The 14,841-nt window shown below is 34.8% G+C and overlaps 1 protein-coding gene across 2 annotated transcripts; it reads right to left on the bottom strand.

Annotated features, from left to right (window-relative positions):
• Window positions 1-5,756: 5,756 nt before the first annotated feature.
• On the bottom strand, window positions 5,757-12,616 carry LOC137944279 (probable alpha-amylase 2). 2 transcript variants are annotated; one of them, XM_068789915.1, is made up of 14 exons: window positions 12,332-12,616; window positions 12,156-12,198; window positions 11,164-11,242; window positions 11,020-11,062; window positions 10,510-10,541; window positions 8,339-8,465; window positions 8,026-8,252; window positions 7,720-7,865; window positions 7,509-7,621; window positions 6,958-7,046; window positions 6,746-6,868; window positions 6,560-6,595; window positions 6,358-6,456; window positions 5,757-6,126 (listed from the first exon to the last, which is right to left on the bottom strand). In XM_068789915.1, the coding sequence occupies exons 3-14, from the start codon at window positions 11,179-11,181 to the stop codon at window positions 5,935-5,937; spliced, it is 1,245 nt and encodes a 414-aa protein (XP_068646016.1). In that variant the 5' UTR covers window positions 11,182-11,242; window positions 12,156-12,198; window positions 12,332-12,616; the 3' UTR covers window positions 5,757-5,934. The 2 variants fall into 2 exon arrangements, with proteins under 2 accessions (XP_068646016.1, XP_068646017.1); XM_068789916.1 differs by having other exon boundaries at window positions 11,020-11,059.
• Window positions 12,617-14,841: the final 2,225 nt, after the last annotated feature.

The following is a 14,841-nucleotide window of genomic DNA, read 5'->3' as shown; positions in this document are numbered from 1 at the left end:
ACAAGAATCTCATAGGTGGAGGTCTCATAGAAGTCTTAGTTAAAAGTGTTTTAGTTATGTTAGTCTTATGTTTATGTTCTGTTGTTCAATTATTCTAAGTCTTTTATTTTTTAACTGTGGGTGTAACTAGGATAAAGGTAGTTTAATTGTAATTAAATTCTACTTGTTATCTCTATTATAAATAGATTCTCATTGTATTCAAATGAAATCAAGTTAATGAAATAGTTTTTCTTTTTCAGAAACTCAACACAACAAGCCTTTGTTCCATGGTTGGAATATTCTCGCCAACATTCAAGTTTACAATTAACCAAGAAATGTTGTTGCTTCAACTACAATCAGCCCACCCACAATTGTTGCTCTTCCACTCTAGCATCCCTTAGCCAAAAGGGAATGTAAACTCCATTTGTTGTCAAATCTATCATAAGCCCAACTCTTCTACTGAAACCTGTAGGCATCACTTCGACTATAGCTTTCAATTCAGAAACATCCAGGATGCCTTACCTACACTTATCATTTCTTAACCAGAGGATTAACAATATTTTTTTGGATACCAACACAACTACTCATATGACTAATGACCCAGGTATGTTCACTACATATCTCCTTACAAAGAGACAAAAATAAAATGGATGTAGATGATGGTAATACTCTTTCTATTGTTGCCAAAGGTCAAGGGACTTTGCCATCACCTTCAAGCCCTTTTCACTTAGAAAACGCTTTGTTAATCCCTCACCTTCAAGCCCTTTTCACTTAGAAAACGCTTTGTTAATCCCTCACTTTAACGTTTATTTATTTATTTCTAGATTTACAAAAGATAAAAATAACTTCATGGAGTTTCACCCAAATTACTTTCATATGATGGACCAATTGGATAGAGTAACTTGGGTTAAGATGACCATGCTTAATGGTCTCTACCTATTTCCACAAATCAAGCATCCCTTTACTACCACTATGGCACTATAGGATGGTGCACTCAAATGTATGACCAATCGTTCCACATTTTTAAAATACATCATTATGCATAGGTGCTGTTATGACCTTTGTCAAATTACTCCTGTGAGAACTACTAAGACCTTAGCTCTCAGTTTCACTTTTCTTATATTATGAATATGACATTCTAATTTATCCAGGGTGACTTTTCCTAAAGTTAATTTTTCTAAAGTGTAGGATAAATCATGGGTTTTTCATTCATCTACACATTTGTGAGATTTTATCATTTTTTTTTAATTTTTAAAATCCTAGAGAAAATTGGTATTTTCATTTCTCATCTCATGAATGTTTAAAGAATTAAGTTCAAGATTCTCACATTCTAAGATGAACCTATTATTTTCTTTCTAAGCTCTTGTAGCTTGGAGGAGGAATAAGTTTTCAAGGATTCAATCGCCCTTTCTAATTTTAGAGCCGCCTTATGAATTTTTTGTTTTCAGAGTCATAAAAATATAGTCATTACACATGGTTGATCGATCATACTTTTTCATTGATCGGTCAATGTGCCTATCAACTTTTTGATAACGGCAAAAATGGCAAATTTGGCTTGGGAACTTATAAATTGGATCCCAAACTCATTGGGAACATGTTGTTGAGCATATATTGGTTTATCAAAGCATTCAAAGAGATTTTTCAACTTGAAATCTTTAATTTTCTTGTTAGAGAGAGAAAAACCTGCATTTGACAAAATCCTTCCCACATCTCTCAAAATTCCTTAGCATCATAGTTCCATCAAGCTCCATTCATTTTGAATCATGTGCTTTTAAAGATTTAGAAGCATGGATCTCGCTTGGAGAAAGACTATCTCCTCACAGAAAGATTGTAAGTTTGATCTTTGCTTTTGTATTTTTTATTTTATTTCTTAGAAGTTATCTTATACTTTAAAGCTAGAGGATTTGTGTTTCTAGAACCCGTAATCTAGTAAGGATGTGCTGACTAGAGCCAAAATTTGGTCTTTGTATTGGATCTCTTGGGGAGAGATTGAAATCGTGTAGTTGGGGAATATACATGGCTTAAAAATAGCCGAAATCTCTTTAGAGTTGTGATTTCAGCTAATAGAGTATATTTGTGAAATTTTGCTAAGCAAGAGTTCTTGGGCAGTAACTACTACTAAGGGAACATTGAAAACGAAAACTCTTGTGTTCTTTTGCAAGAGTTCTTGGGCAGTAACTACTACTAAGGGAACATTGAAAACGAAAACTCTTGTGTTCTTTTGTCGTGTGTGCATGTTTTTAATTTGTCTATCTAATTAATTTGATTGACTGAAAGCGGTTAAATTTATTATTTTATATCACCCCCTCTTGAGAAGCCACTATAGCCAACAATTGGTATCGAAGTAAGCCAAACTTTGAATTCTAAATCCTAATTGATTTCCTTGATTGATTTCGATGGCATTTCAAGTAGACACTATGTTCTTGGAGGGTCAAAATCCCTATTTCACACCTATGTTTGGTAGTTCATAATACCAATAGTGGAAAATTAGAATGGAGTTTTTCCTACAATCCATTTGATTTGAATTATGAGAATCAACCATCAATGGACCCTTCATCCAATACCAAAATGTAAAAGGAAGATCTATTCCAAAAAAGGTATGTGATTAGGATAACTTAGACATTGCAAAAGTTGATAAGAATGCTAAGGCTATAGAATTCATTCTTAGTTCCTTAAGCAATCAATTGCTAGATTCTTTTTTATCTCGTAAATCAACCAAGAATTTATGGGATAAACTAAAATCTGATTTTTTTCTACGAACATAGAATGTGGCTCTTCACACTCAAAGTGCACTATACATCGTAACATCATTTGTTTTGATGATTGTATGCACTCATGTTTAGTATGAAACATCATTTTAGATTGAGATAGGACTTCCGAGCGTTATAGCTATGAGGAATTAGACAAGGTAAAACTTATGGGATTATTGGACGAGTCAATGTCTTGTTGATCGATCATATAATTGATTAATGCATTTTTTAGCTCTCAAAATATTAAGTTGATCCATCATTTATGCTCGATTGATTGATCGATCAATCATACTTGATTGATTGATCGATCAATCTTGCTTGATTGATTGATCATGCATTGAAGCTCTAGTTGTGCAAAAGTTCAATATGATCGATCTATATATTGGGAATGATTGATCATACTTTATGTCCCTTATAGGGATGGTTCTATCTAATCAATGAATACTATAGGTATGATCAATCATGTCTTATATTTTTCAATGCTTGGACTAAGTATCATTGATCAATCTAGTGGGGTTGATCGATCATGCTTTATAAGTCATTTTAGCACAAAATTGAGTGATTGATTAATCCAACCTGGTTAATTGATCATAGTTTATACTGCTTCCTATGTTGTACTTTGGATGATCGATCACTACCAGTGGTATAATGATCATGCCAATTGCCAATTTTCTAAACTTGGCTTCTAAGCATGATAAAATAATCCTAAGGTGTTCTAGCAAGCTTTAACCACTAGTATGCATAAGCTAAACACGACTTTGAAAACATATATGACTTAAGTTATATAACATAAATTTGATTAAAAATTGAAATTTGGTTGGTTGTCTACTTACATGTTAGAGTTATTGAGATGTTCTATTTGACTTTGACTCTAGTGTTGAAATCTTCTTTCTTCTTTTTGTAAGTTCTTCTTTTTAGCAAAAAAATTTAACGTGTTTTTATTTCGAGTTTTGATTTGGTACCTTGATTGATTGTTCTTTTCTCTTGAACTTTTGCCATAAACCTTGTAATATGTGTTATAAGGCTTATGTCTAAAATACACTGATAACACCATTAATAATGCAATTTCAAGCTACCTAATTTGTTATCATCAAAATAATGGAGATCAACATGATTATACTATTTGGTCTAATAGAAGGAAAAAAAGTAAAAAAAAGAAGAAAAAAAAAAAGAGAAAAAGGACCTTCCAAGTGAATTTTAGAAATTTGTAGGGAGAAACCCAATTCCATATTCCCAATTCCCCAACTTTGCTCCTCCTCTATAAGGAAAAAGGAGAAGTAGAAAATGAGGAAAGAAGGAGAAAAGGGGGGAAAAAGAGGAATGAAATAAGGAAATAAGATAAGGAAAAAGTACATCAAGAGGGAAGAAAATGAAAAAAAGAAAAGTAGGCGGAGAAGGAAAAGGGAGGGAAGAAAATAGGGGAATGGGAAGGAGGAAATAAGGATAAAAGGAAGGAAAAAAAAAGGGAAATGATAGAAACTAAGGACCTCCCAGTGATTGAAAATTTGCCAAGAGAGGTACCCGATGGGAGAAACCCATCCTCTACAAGGAACACAGAAAAAGGCAGAAGAAGGAAAAGGAGAAAAGGAGAAAATGGAAAAAAGTAGAGGTAGAAAGGAGGAAAAAAGAAAAGGAGGAGAAGAGAAAAAAGGGAAGAAAGGAAGAAAAGAGAGAAAATGACAGAAGGAGAAGAAGGAAGGAAAGTGAAAAAAGGGGGGAAGGGAAAAAAAGGACCTCCCAACAAATTTTAGAAATTCTTTGGGAGAAACCCAATTTCATATTCCCAATTTCTCAATTTGCCCTCCTCTTCAAGGAAAAGATGAAGTAGAAAATAGGAAAGAACAAAAAGGAAAAGAGGAGAGAAAGGAAATAAGGAAAGAAGAAAAAGAAGAAGGCAATCAAGGTAGAAGAAAAGGGAAAAGAAAAATAGGAGGAGAAGAAAAAAGGACCTCCTAGAAAATTTTGGAAATTTGTTGGGAGAAACCCAATTCCAGTTTCCCAATTTTCCAATTTTACCCTCTTCCACTACAAGGAAAAAGGAGAAGAAGGAAAAAGGGAGAAACCCAATTTCCCAAATTTGACCTCCTCTACAAGGAAAAGAAGAAGTAGAAAAAAGGAAAGAAGAAGAAAAAGGGAAAGAGGAGATGAAGGAAATAAGGAAAGAAGATAAGGAAGAAGGAGATCAATGAGGAAGAAAATAAAAAAATAGGAGGAGAAGAAAATAGGGAATAGGAAGAAGGGAAAGGAGAAAAGAGGGAGAAGAAGAAAGGAAAGGAAAAAATGGGGGGAACAAGAGAAAAAAGGACCTCCTAGCAAATTTTGGAAATTCGATGGGAATAACCCAATTCAAGTTTCCCAATTTTCCAATTTTGCCCTCTTCCTCTACAAGGAAAAAGGAGAAGGAAAATGAGGAAAGAAGGAGAAAAAAAACGGAGAAGAAGGAAAGAAGAAAAGAGAAAAAAGGCGGAAGAAAGGAAAAAAAATATGAGGAGAAAAAAAAGGGAGGAAAGGAAGAAAAGAGGGAAAAGGAAAGAAAGGAAGAAATGAAGGAAAAGGAAAGAAGGTAAAGTAGGAAATAAAGAGAAGAAGGAAAAAAGAGGAAAATTGACAAAAAAAAAAAAAAAAAAAAAAGAGGGTGGCCACTCCTAGCGAAATGACCAAAAGGAAAGAAGAAAACAGGAGGAGAAGAAAAAAGAGGAAGAACTCTCCGCAAATTCTTGTAATCTGCTAGGAGAGGGTATATGCCCCCTTAGACCTCCCAACGAATTTCATTAATTCACTCCTAGAGTATTTATGGAATTTGAAAAGCTCCTAACTAATTATTAAATTCGTTGATAGAAAATATATTTCTGCCAACAAATTTGTAGTTCAATGGGAGAACTTTTCTCTTCCAGCGAATTGTAATATTCACTAAGAGATGTCTTTTTATTTTCTCTTCCAGCGAATTTCATTAAGTGCCTAATTTTATTTTTAATAAATGGTAAAAGGTATAAAAAAATTTATTTCATTTACAGGACAGCCAAAACCAAAACGTGGGCCTTTATTGAGAACCAGGACAGAGATGAAGCCATTATTTACCATAGACGCTATGAAGGTCAAATACAAGATTATTGACTGGCCATCTTATTATCTACCTTGTTCATAAGAACATGTTTATTTCGCTCTTGCTTCTTACAACTACTGTGGTTACTGATTTTGAAGAAGCCTACTTATGCCAGACAGCGTATCTGTGCCCACTTGTTGCCAGGGTCCATTCATGGCCACTTGGGCACCAAGACCCATCTCCGATCTTCATGCAAACCTTGTCATCAATTATGGCAGAGTAGAGATTGGAGCGAGCCTCCAGTATCCTGATTGATGAACGGCTATGGATATCTTGAGTTCGTCTTACGTTCATCTGCATGATTCTCACATAGCATCAGGAGGGACTTTTTATGCGTAAAAGAGAGAGAGAGAGAGAGATTATATTCAATATAAGGTGTTCGAGAAGGCTGATCCAATACGAAAAATCATTTAGTGAGAAACTTTTTTCACATGTTTCGTACCATATAATTTTTCGTATTGGATCAGTCGTCTGGTGTTTGTAACCATTCAAAACTTGTGGTCATAAATGAACTTGAGATTATACCAATTTCACGATCTGGTCATGCGTCGAATCACCCTGATCATAGAAATGGTCGTAGAACACAGTGGGTATGCCTGGATGTGTAAGAATATACGCGTAACCCTGCAGAGCAAGTTGAGGTAAGAAATCTACTGGAACAAGTGGTTATCCTTAAAAAACATTGAAAGACATTAGATTGAGCCAGAAATCAATTTGAATATCATACCTCCATAACATGACTAGAAGGGAAAGGCCAATGAGCCTGTAATGATTAAAATACAATAGTGACTTGTTAGTTACAGTTTACTGGACAAGTTTTGACCTACAAGTTACTGCCTATATAGAAGCTACAGTGTCTGATGTAAGGATTATGAGTATCTTAGGAAGACAATTTCATTGGAGGTTCAACTACCTGTGTAGATCCGGTATCATGATTCTCAATGAAAGTTACTGCCCTGGAAGGCCACCATCCCATTAGACCAGGTGGCTTACCTTGTTGATCACGCAAGCGCCAGAGTTCTCCTTTAACTGATTCCTGATAAAGACCACATATGATAAATATATCTTCAATTTTGAGCCATCGGTCAACTTCACGGTCACTGGAGAAAAACTTTCTTTGATTACCTGAAGAATGCCCTTAGTGGTGAAATCAAATGCAGCACAGAGCCCTCCTGTGTTGTCTATCCAATTGATAATTCTTTGTCTATGACTATCTGCATGAAATAAAAAAGATCAATTTTAGATTGTGAGAAGGAATAGAACTAACTCTGATAATCATCTGAAAATGCACATAAAGCACAATAAGGGCACTTCAGAGAAGAACCAGAACAGAATAGAGACAGGGAGGATATTGCATGGCATTGCTGGAACCATGTTGAGATGAAACATCAGATACATTAGAAGCTGGCTTCCTATTCTTAAGGAGACATATACCTGAGGCCCTATAAATCCTCCCCAAGAATAGATACTACCAGACCACAAGCATATGACAAGAGAGTAGAAAAAGCTTATTATGAGACAGCTTAAAAAATAAAAACTTATTCTAAGACATACAAAAGAACACTTTAATAACAAATCTAGCTTAATCTTAGTTTACATCAAGCCAGAATAACAATGTTTCCTGAATATATAAAGATAAAAGATTGTAATTGATTATCATTGAAGCAGACTAATACCTTGATTATAATCCAGACGGTTGGTAGTATAGTTGCAGCTATCCCAATATTCTCCAACAGAAAATACTGGCTTTGACTGTTCAACATACTCTTTGACAAATTTTGCTGCATACCTAGGATATTTAAAATGATGTATATAATTAGAGACACCGGTCATCTCAAGCAGATGAACTTAATGAAATGTAACTGCAAGTGGAAAACAGAATGCTACCCTTTCGCAAAATCAAAACGAAAATCCTGAAATCCAATGCTATTGCGAAGCCACTGCAGCCAACCAATAATGTCTTCACGAACAAAATGCTGCGTGTGATCAATATTTGGTACTCCATTGAAGTTATCTCCAGTGCTTCTATTTCCCTGTATATTCAGTTATGGATTTGATGCAAGAAACCAGTATTAGCTAATGTCATGTATTATGATTGCACTAACTTGATATCGGTTGATACATAAAACTTCATCAAAACATTCTCAGCTTCCTGCTTCAATAAAAATTCAAATGAATGGATCCAACTCTTACCAATCCACCAGAACAAGATGTCACAGCATGTTCATCCCATGACACAGGGATGCCATCATACCGATTGTATCTTCCCCCATGCCCCTGGGTTGTCCCAATACGATGGTTAATAACAATGTCAGCCATTGCTCTAACCTTATATTGCTGCATTTTCTGAAGCAAAGATTTTAATAGGTGCTCGGACCCATAGCAAGAGTTGAGAGAGTATAGGTTTTGTGGCAGATAGCCTGTAAGAAAGAAAAGAACATGGAATTGGTGTTACAATTGTTTAGGAATGTAATCATAGGTAAGCCTCAATGAGTACTAGCCCAACCTTCTGGTGAGAAGGAGTTGGTTGGTGGTGGCAACCATGCTGAAGTAAAGCCAGAATTGGCAAGATCAGGAACCTTCCTTTCTAAATTTCTCCACCAATCATATTTATGAGATTCCCAATTGAAAGCCTGTGAAAAGATGACCTTTAGGTATTCCTTCATAATTCAAATGCTTAGAAATTTTATTTAGTATTGATGTAATTTCTTCACATTAACTGCTCAAGAACTCAGGCATTTCTAGAGATAGTCTTCTTTTGATAATCAAGCTAAAAACTTCGAGAATGTCAATTTCAATTCAATTGGCTAATCACATTTTTCATAATGTACTTGCAAGTAAAAAAGGCAATAGGAGATTAAATGAAGAGGCAATCAAAAGTCACAAGGAGAGGAGAGAGAAGATGAACAGGAAGAGTAAGGAGTAAAGTTGATAGATGAGGAGGGTATTCAGCATGAAAATTGACTAAAGGCTTTTTCAATTCCTGTCCTTCTATTACAAACAACACAGAAAATTACAATTTCATTTTGGTCAAGTTCTTATGAACACAAATACAGAACTTCCATCAGTATATCGATATCAATAGAATAAACAGAGAGAGGGAATATTTCCAAACCAACTCTTAACTTTCCAAGACACAACTAAGTAGTCTTCTTTTGTAATATTTCCTTTGCTTCATAACAAGGTTACTGGTTGAAGAGTAAAAACCAGATTGGTTTGCTGTTCCAGGAGTTGGATGAAAGCAATCTTACTTTATTAAAGGTATCATTTTAAGGACTTTTTAGTGAGATTATTTTACAAATAAGAGGGCATGACATCAAGGGGTTGAAGAGTAAGAACCTGATTGGTTTGCTGTTCCAGGGGTTAGATGAGAACAATCTTACTTCATTAAAGGGTACTCTATCCTTTAAAGGACTTTTTAGTGAGATTATTTAATAAATATGACGGCAGGACATTAAGTATTGGAACTTGACGACCTCTCTCTCTCTTTATTCTTCTCCATTGCTCATTTTCCTACTCCTTTTTTCTCTAGTCTAATTTATACCGAGCTTACCTCTTTGCTTCCCACTAGTCTTCTTCTCTCTGGTTTCTATTCCTTTTTCAAATTATTAAATCCCTAAATCACAACCACATGAAGAAAGATCAAATTAAAACGTGAAGATTTCTAAACTGCAAATTGTGCAGATGATGCTTTTATGTCAAAAACATTAAGGCCCTGTTAGTGCCCCTAGTTGAAAATTTATATCCCAGGAAAAGCTAGAAATGCTTTCCCTAGGATACACATTTCCTATTAGTGCCCTACTAGGAAATTACATGGAAAATTTTAGAAATTTCCAAGGAAAATTAAATGGACTAGTTAGGAAATAAATGGAAATTAATAATCAATCTCATACATTACCATACTTATCCGATAAATTTTCAGTAAAATAAAATGTCAAATGCAAAATTACCACAACAAATGACCTTGTGTTGAAAGTATTACAGCACCAATTGTCAAATACTTATTCAAAAGTTTTCCATATGGTTTTCCGGCCCATCTTGGTTGGAAAATCTTACCTGAAAAATTATAAGCTAGAAAAGTGTTTCTAGGAAACATGAGGCACTAATGGTCCCTGGAAACGTATTTCTTCTAGAAATGCCTTTCCAGCGTTTCCTATAAAAGGCACTAACAAGGCCTAAGAGAATAAGAGACAAAGATCTTGTAACAATATTTACCAAAAGAAAAAGGTATTTTTATGTTATTGGTTAACAAAAAAGGGTACTCTAGTTTCTCAAAAAAAAGGGTGCTTCAGTCATTGGGTTTGCTAGTCTTCTGATAAGCTTAAACACATAAATATAGTGGACAGAACTGCAGTCTGGTCTTAACCAGAGGAACCATAGAGGGCGCAAGAGGATCTCATATATACATTGAGCAATTTAACTGCTCTCATCATCATTGTGGACAACATCAAATCCTTGCCTCATCTATTCATACTAAATCTTCAAAGAAATACAAGAGCTTCTACAAGGATAAAAAAAAAAAAAAAAAAAACAAGACAGTTGTAAAGACATAGCAACTACTTTTTAGCAGAGGGCAAAATGTGACTTAGACAAAGAATATGTAAAAGCAGTTAAATCACTTCAAATCAGAATAAAACAATAGATCTATTGAATCGGAATATAGGATACTTTTGATACCTGGATAAGTATTTCCCTTCCATCCCGTAGGGCTGCAAAAGCAAGTGATTCCAGAAACACTATGAGTAACCCAATGAAACAAAACTGCATCATGGAGAACACGCAAATATGCAGTTTATTTTACTCTAGACCTTTTCTTGAACATGTATGCAGTTTGTGTTGCAAACAACGACAAACCATGAAGACAATAGTATGTAAGCAGCCAAGGACATTCGCATGCATAAGTCTCAATAAAAGGTCTCATGAACAGAGTCAATCACATCGGTATGTCATTGGCCATATGCCTAGGTACTCCATAATAGGCACTCACAGTTCTTTGATTTATCTCTTACAATGTGCAAAGACCAATTAGGTGCAAACTTGAAGTTTGGAGCAAATAAAAGGCAAGATTATAAATTTTGCAGGCAAATGCAAGTTTGAGGATCACAACCTCAATAAAGGCACAGACTTCTAAAATTCACAATTTTTTTATAACTTACGCAGAAAAGGAATTTGTCAAAAAGTAATTACCATCAATAGTTTCAGATCCTTGATTGCTTCCATCATAAACCTGCTGTTAGAAAAAGCAGTTAATCCACTCAACTTAATGGAAGATGAATTGTAATTGCTGAAAGTATGGAAAAGAAAAAGAGGAACTTGATATTTTTTTCTTACAATATTTGAGTTGCCCATGTCAAGATGGTTGTAGAAAGATGCACTGACGAGACTGAAAAAGGTGCACCAAAACAGCTTCCTGCATCCATAATCAAGTGAAATGCTGATCTAAAAGTCGAAGCAAGAACATTTTTCAAGGTAAAGTTGTCTAGTTACTAGTGAAGAATTGTACATAGCAGGATATGATTTTATAAGCAAATACTGAGAAAAGAACTATTGTTAATAAGCAAATATAATCAAAGACAGTATCAAGTAAGCTTCTTTAGGATGGTAATAAAAAGGCACTGAAACATTGAACAACATAAACAATGCATTACTATCCTCGAGCCAGAAAAGTCCATCACCTGATGGCACATTTTGGTCATCCATATCATACACTTGCTAGGCCTCGAGGTAGATATGCCAGCTCAAACACCCAACAGAAAACTAAAGAAAAGGAACAAATAAACCAAATAGATTTGGAACAGAGCATAAACGTTATAGCCAACACCAACAAGAAGCAGTCGAAGGTTGGGAGGTCTTAACTGCCGAAAGTGGACTGTATGTTATGTAGAAATGAGGTTGAAGAAATTAAAGTTGCAAAAGAAAAAAAAAAAAAAAAAAAGAAGAAGCCTACTCCATTAAATTTACAAGTCCGCTCAGCTACACATATGAAAGCTCAGTAACAGACAGAACGTCAAGCATTTCTCTTTGGGCATCAAGGAAATATTAATAAGTAAGAAAAAGGATCCCTTCTTCACATTCAAAGACGAATCCTGAGAACATTCTCCTCATTATCGAGACAGATAAGTTTTGTTGATCAATATAGTCAGGAATTTCAGCTCTAAACAACGTGAACCAGATAGGAATTCAGTGTTCGATTTCCAAACTACTGCTTCATGAAGTACTGGCATGAAGTAAATTTCAAATAGAAAAAGTGAAAAAATAATAAAAACTTTAAACATATACAACTCAACTAACTGAATGCATGAGTAGAAAAATAAGAAACTCACCTAGTGCAGGATCGAAGTTTGCGCCTCTGAATTGCGTTTCTCCCTGCGATTTCAGCCTATAAATCGAGAGAAAAGAAGACAATTCGTATTCGACCGCGCCCACATGCGCGAATCAACGATCGCCATCCATTAAGAGGAAAAATATTGAAAGCAGGCCAAAAGATTATCGGACTTACTTTCGCTTTTGGGATGGTCAACTTAAGCAATCGAAACTGAGAGCCGCATAACTAAGAATCTTGCGGGAAAAGAGGTGTACAGTCACGGAAACAGCAAAGCACAAAAAGGGGACTACGGGAATCGAATCAAGAAATTATTTGTCGAGAGCTTTCCTGCTGTAGCTGATTCTCCACATCTGACGGTTGGACGTGGAGAAAGGTGGAAATTCGAATTCTTTGCAGAGCTGATGCAAATGCACAAGAAACGGTGGAAGACCAACGATTCGACGAACAGAGACAAAAGCAGGGCGAATTTCGGCTGTCCGGTTTAGCACGTGAGAGTTCCCGCGCTTTGTAGAGGTTCGGAGAGTAGAAAAGTTCTCCGTGCTAAATATTAAATAACAGGTGGAAGACCAAGCTCTATAAGCGAATATTGAAATCACAACCATAGCCTTTAGTCTGCCTCTACACTAAATCGAGCTGCAACACTTAATCATCCTAACTTGATTGATCAACAGGCCTAGGGAAGACAAAAATATAATCATTATACATGGCTAATTGATTAAGAAACTTATAAATACCTCTCCAAACGTCTTGTGAACTATATTCAGAGCATTTATTGGTAATTTATTACATTCAATCGTTGTTTTTGCTTAAAAAATTTTCACACACCCATTTTTTTAGAGAAAATAGCTATAAACGTGAAAATTCCCAATCTCTCAAATTCTTTATGCATACTAGTAATTCAAGCTCTACAAACTTTTCCTCTTGTGCATCAAAGGTTAGAGACTTGGAGATCTCAAGGAAAACGTTGTGTCTCCAAAATTCAACGGTGTAAATTGTCCTTTATTTTTTTTATTTTCATTGTTTCTTCTTACGACTGGTCTAGAGCCAAGAATCTACACGAGAGTTTACTAGAGCTAGAATCTAGTTGATCAATCTCAAGTAGAGATTCACATTTGTGTATTTGAGTATACACGTAGCTTAAAAGAGCCAAATTTTAATTAATGTAAATTTCTGCTAATAGAGCTATTAGTGGAATTTTCCCAAGCAAGGATTCTTAGGTGATGATTACCGATAGGGAACATCGATAATAAAAATTTGTCTCCTACTATTGTGTCTTTATAGATTGCCTTACTTGTATTTATTTTATTTACTAGCACTTGATTTTTAATTACAAATTCTCAATTCACCCCATCTTGAGAAGCCACCTAGGCCAACAAATAGAGAGAGAAGAAGAAGATGGAGAAACAACATTTTAGAGCTACGTGAATCAAGGCCAGAAAAAGATTGAGCCTTTTCTATTATCCATTCACTTAAGAGAGTAAACATGAAAGGATAATTTTTCCCCTTAGTACAAAAACACATATAACTTCATAAATACATATCAGAATTAAATGAAATTTGAAATATAAAGACCCAATAGGTAGTCCAACTTATGTAACTAGATGAGACCCATATGAGATGGTGAGAAAATCAAATTACCCTTAACCAGTTTCCTAATAGAATTTCATATGTTTTAAGGTCAGCATCGACTCACAACAATTATGTGTTGATTCCATAAAACAAGGTTGAAAGAGAAAATTGTTCTTTTTGTTGATGTTTCTTCTTTACCTACTCTAAGAAGGTAAAAAGCAAAGGAATGTGTATTGTATCTCTTAATTCTGTAGTAGTAAGTGTGTTGTAGTCCTAGACTAATAGTAGAGTGAGGAAAAAGCTCATAGTTGAGAGCAATTTTTTTTTGTTCTTAGACCTTTTTGTTAAAACAATTTTTTCATTTGAGATATTTTAGTGAAAGAAAACTCTTAGTTCATTTTAGTAGTAGTTGTTTCATCAAAGAGAACTTTTGAAACCAACTTTCAAATCTTAATATTGGATGTTGTATATCATACTGTTTAGATAGATCAAAGAAGATTCCTTGCACTTGGCAGGCCTATAGGCTTGATAAGGGACTGATGTGGCTCTATCAAATGAGTTAGAGACCATATCGAATTCAATGTGCTTTCTTTTAGGTCTTTTTCATTGTGAGAAGTAAGGAAATCTATAAATAATATGATTGAAGCTGAGATTGGAGGTTTCTTGGATAAAGACTATGATAGAAAAGAGCATAGAGGTAGTTTGGTAATTTTATATGATTTATACCTTCTAGTAAGGATACTTTTTTACTGAACATGTTTAGGTGTCTCTATGGTTTCATTTTCTTGTAATTTGGAAGTGTAGACTGGGAATTACAAGGAGTTAAGTGTATAAGGGTATTTGTGTCTTTGAACTCTATTTTCATTTCAGTTATAAGATAGGTTAGGGGTCGATCATGAATTGAACTAGAGCTTCTTCTTGGTTCTCTTACAATAGTTGTCTCTCCCCTCTTTCTCTTCTTCTTTCTTCCCTTAATCCTCTTCATTTCATCATTTCACATGGTATCAAAGTAATAGGTATTGGATTCAAGCACGTGAAACTTCTTTTCTCTTTCCACTGAATCTAGCAACTTCTAAAAAAGAGTGATTTCGAAGTTTGACATTGATTGGGTGTTA

This window comes from Aristolochia californica, unplaced genomic scaffold (genome assembly GCF_029961685.1).
Source record: "Aristolochia californica isolate CCGP_79_NKW_82.1479 unplaced genomic scaffold, dmAriCali1.0.hap1 SCAF_11, whole genome shotgun sequence".
NCBI lineage: Eukaryota > Viridiplantae > Streptophyta > Magnoliopsida > Piperales > Aristolochiaceae > Aristolochia > Aristolochia californica.
The sequence above is the reverse complement of the archived record's forward strand: the minus strand, read 5'-3'. Positions and strand labels throughout refer to the sequence as shown.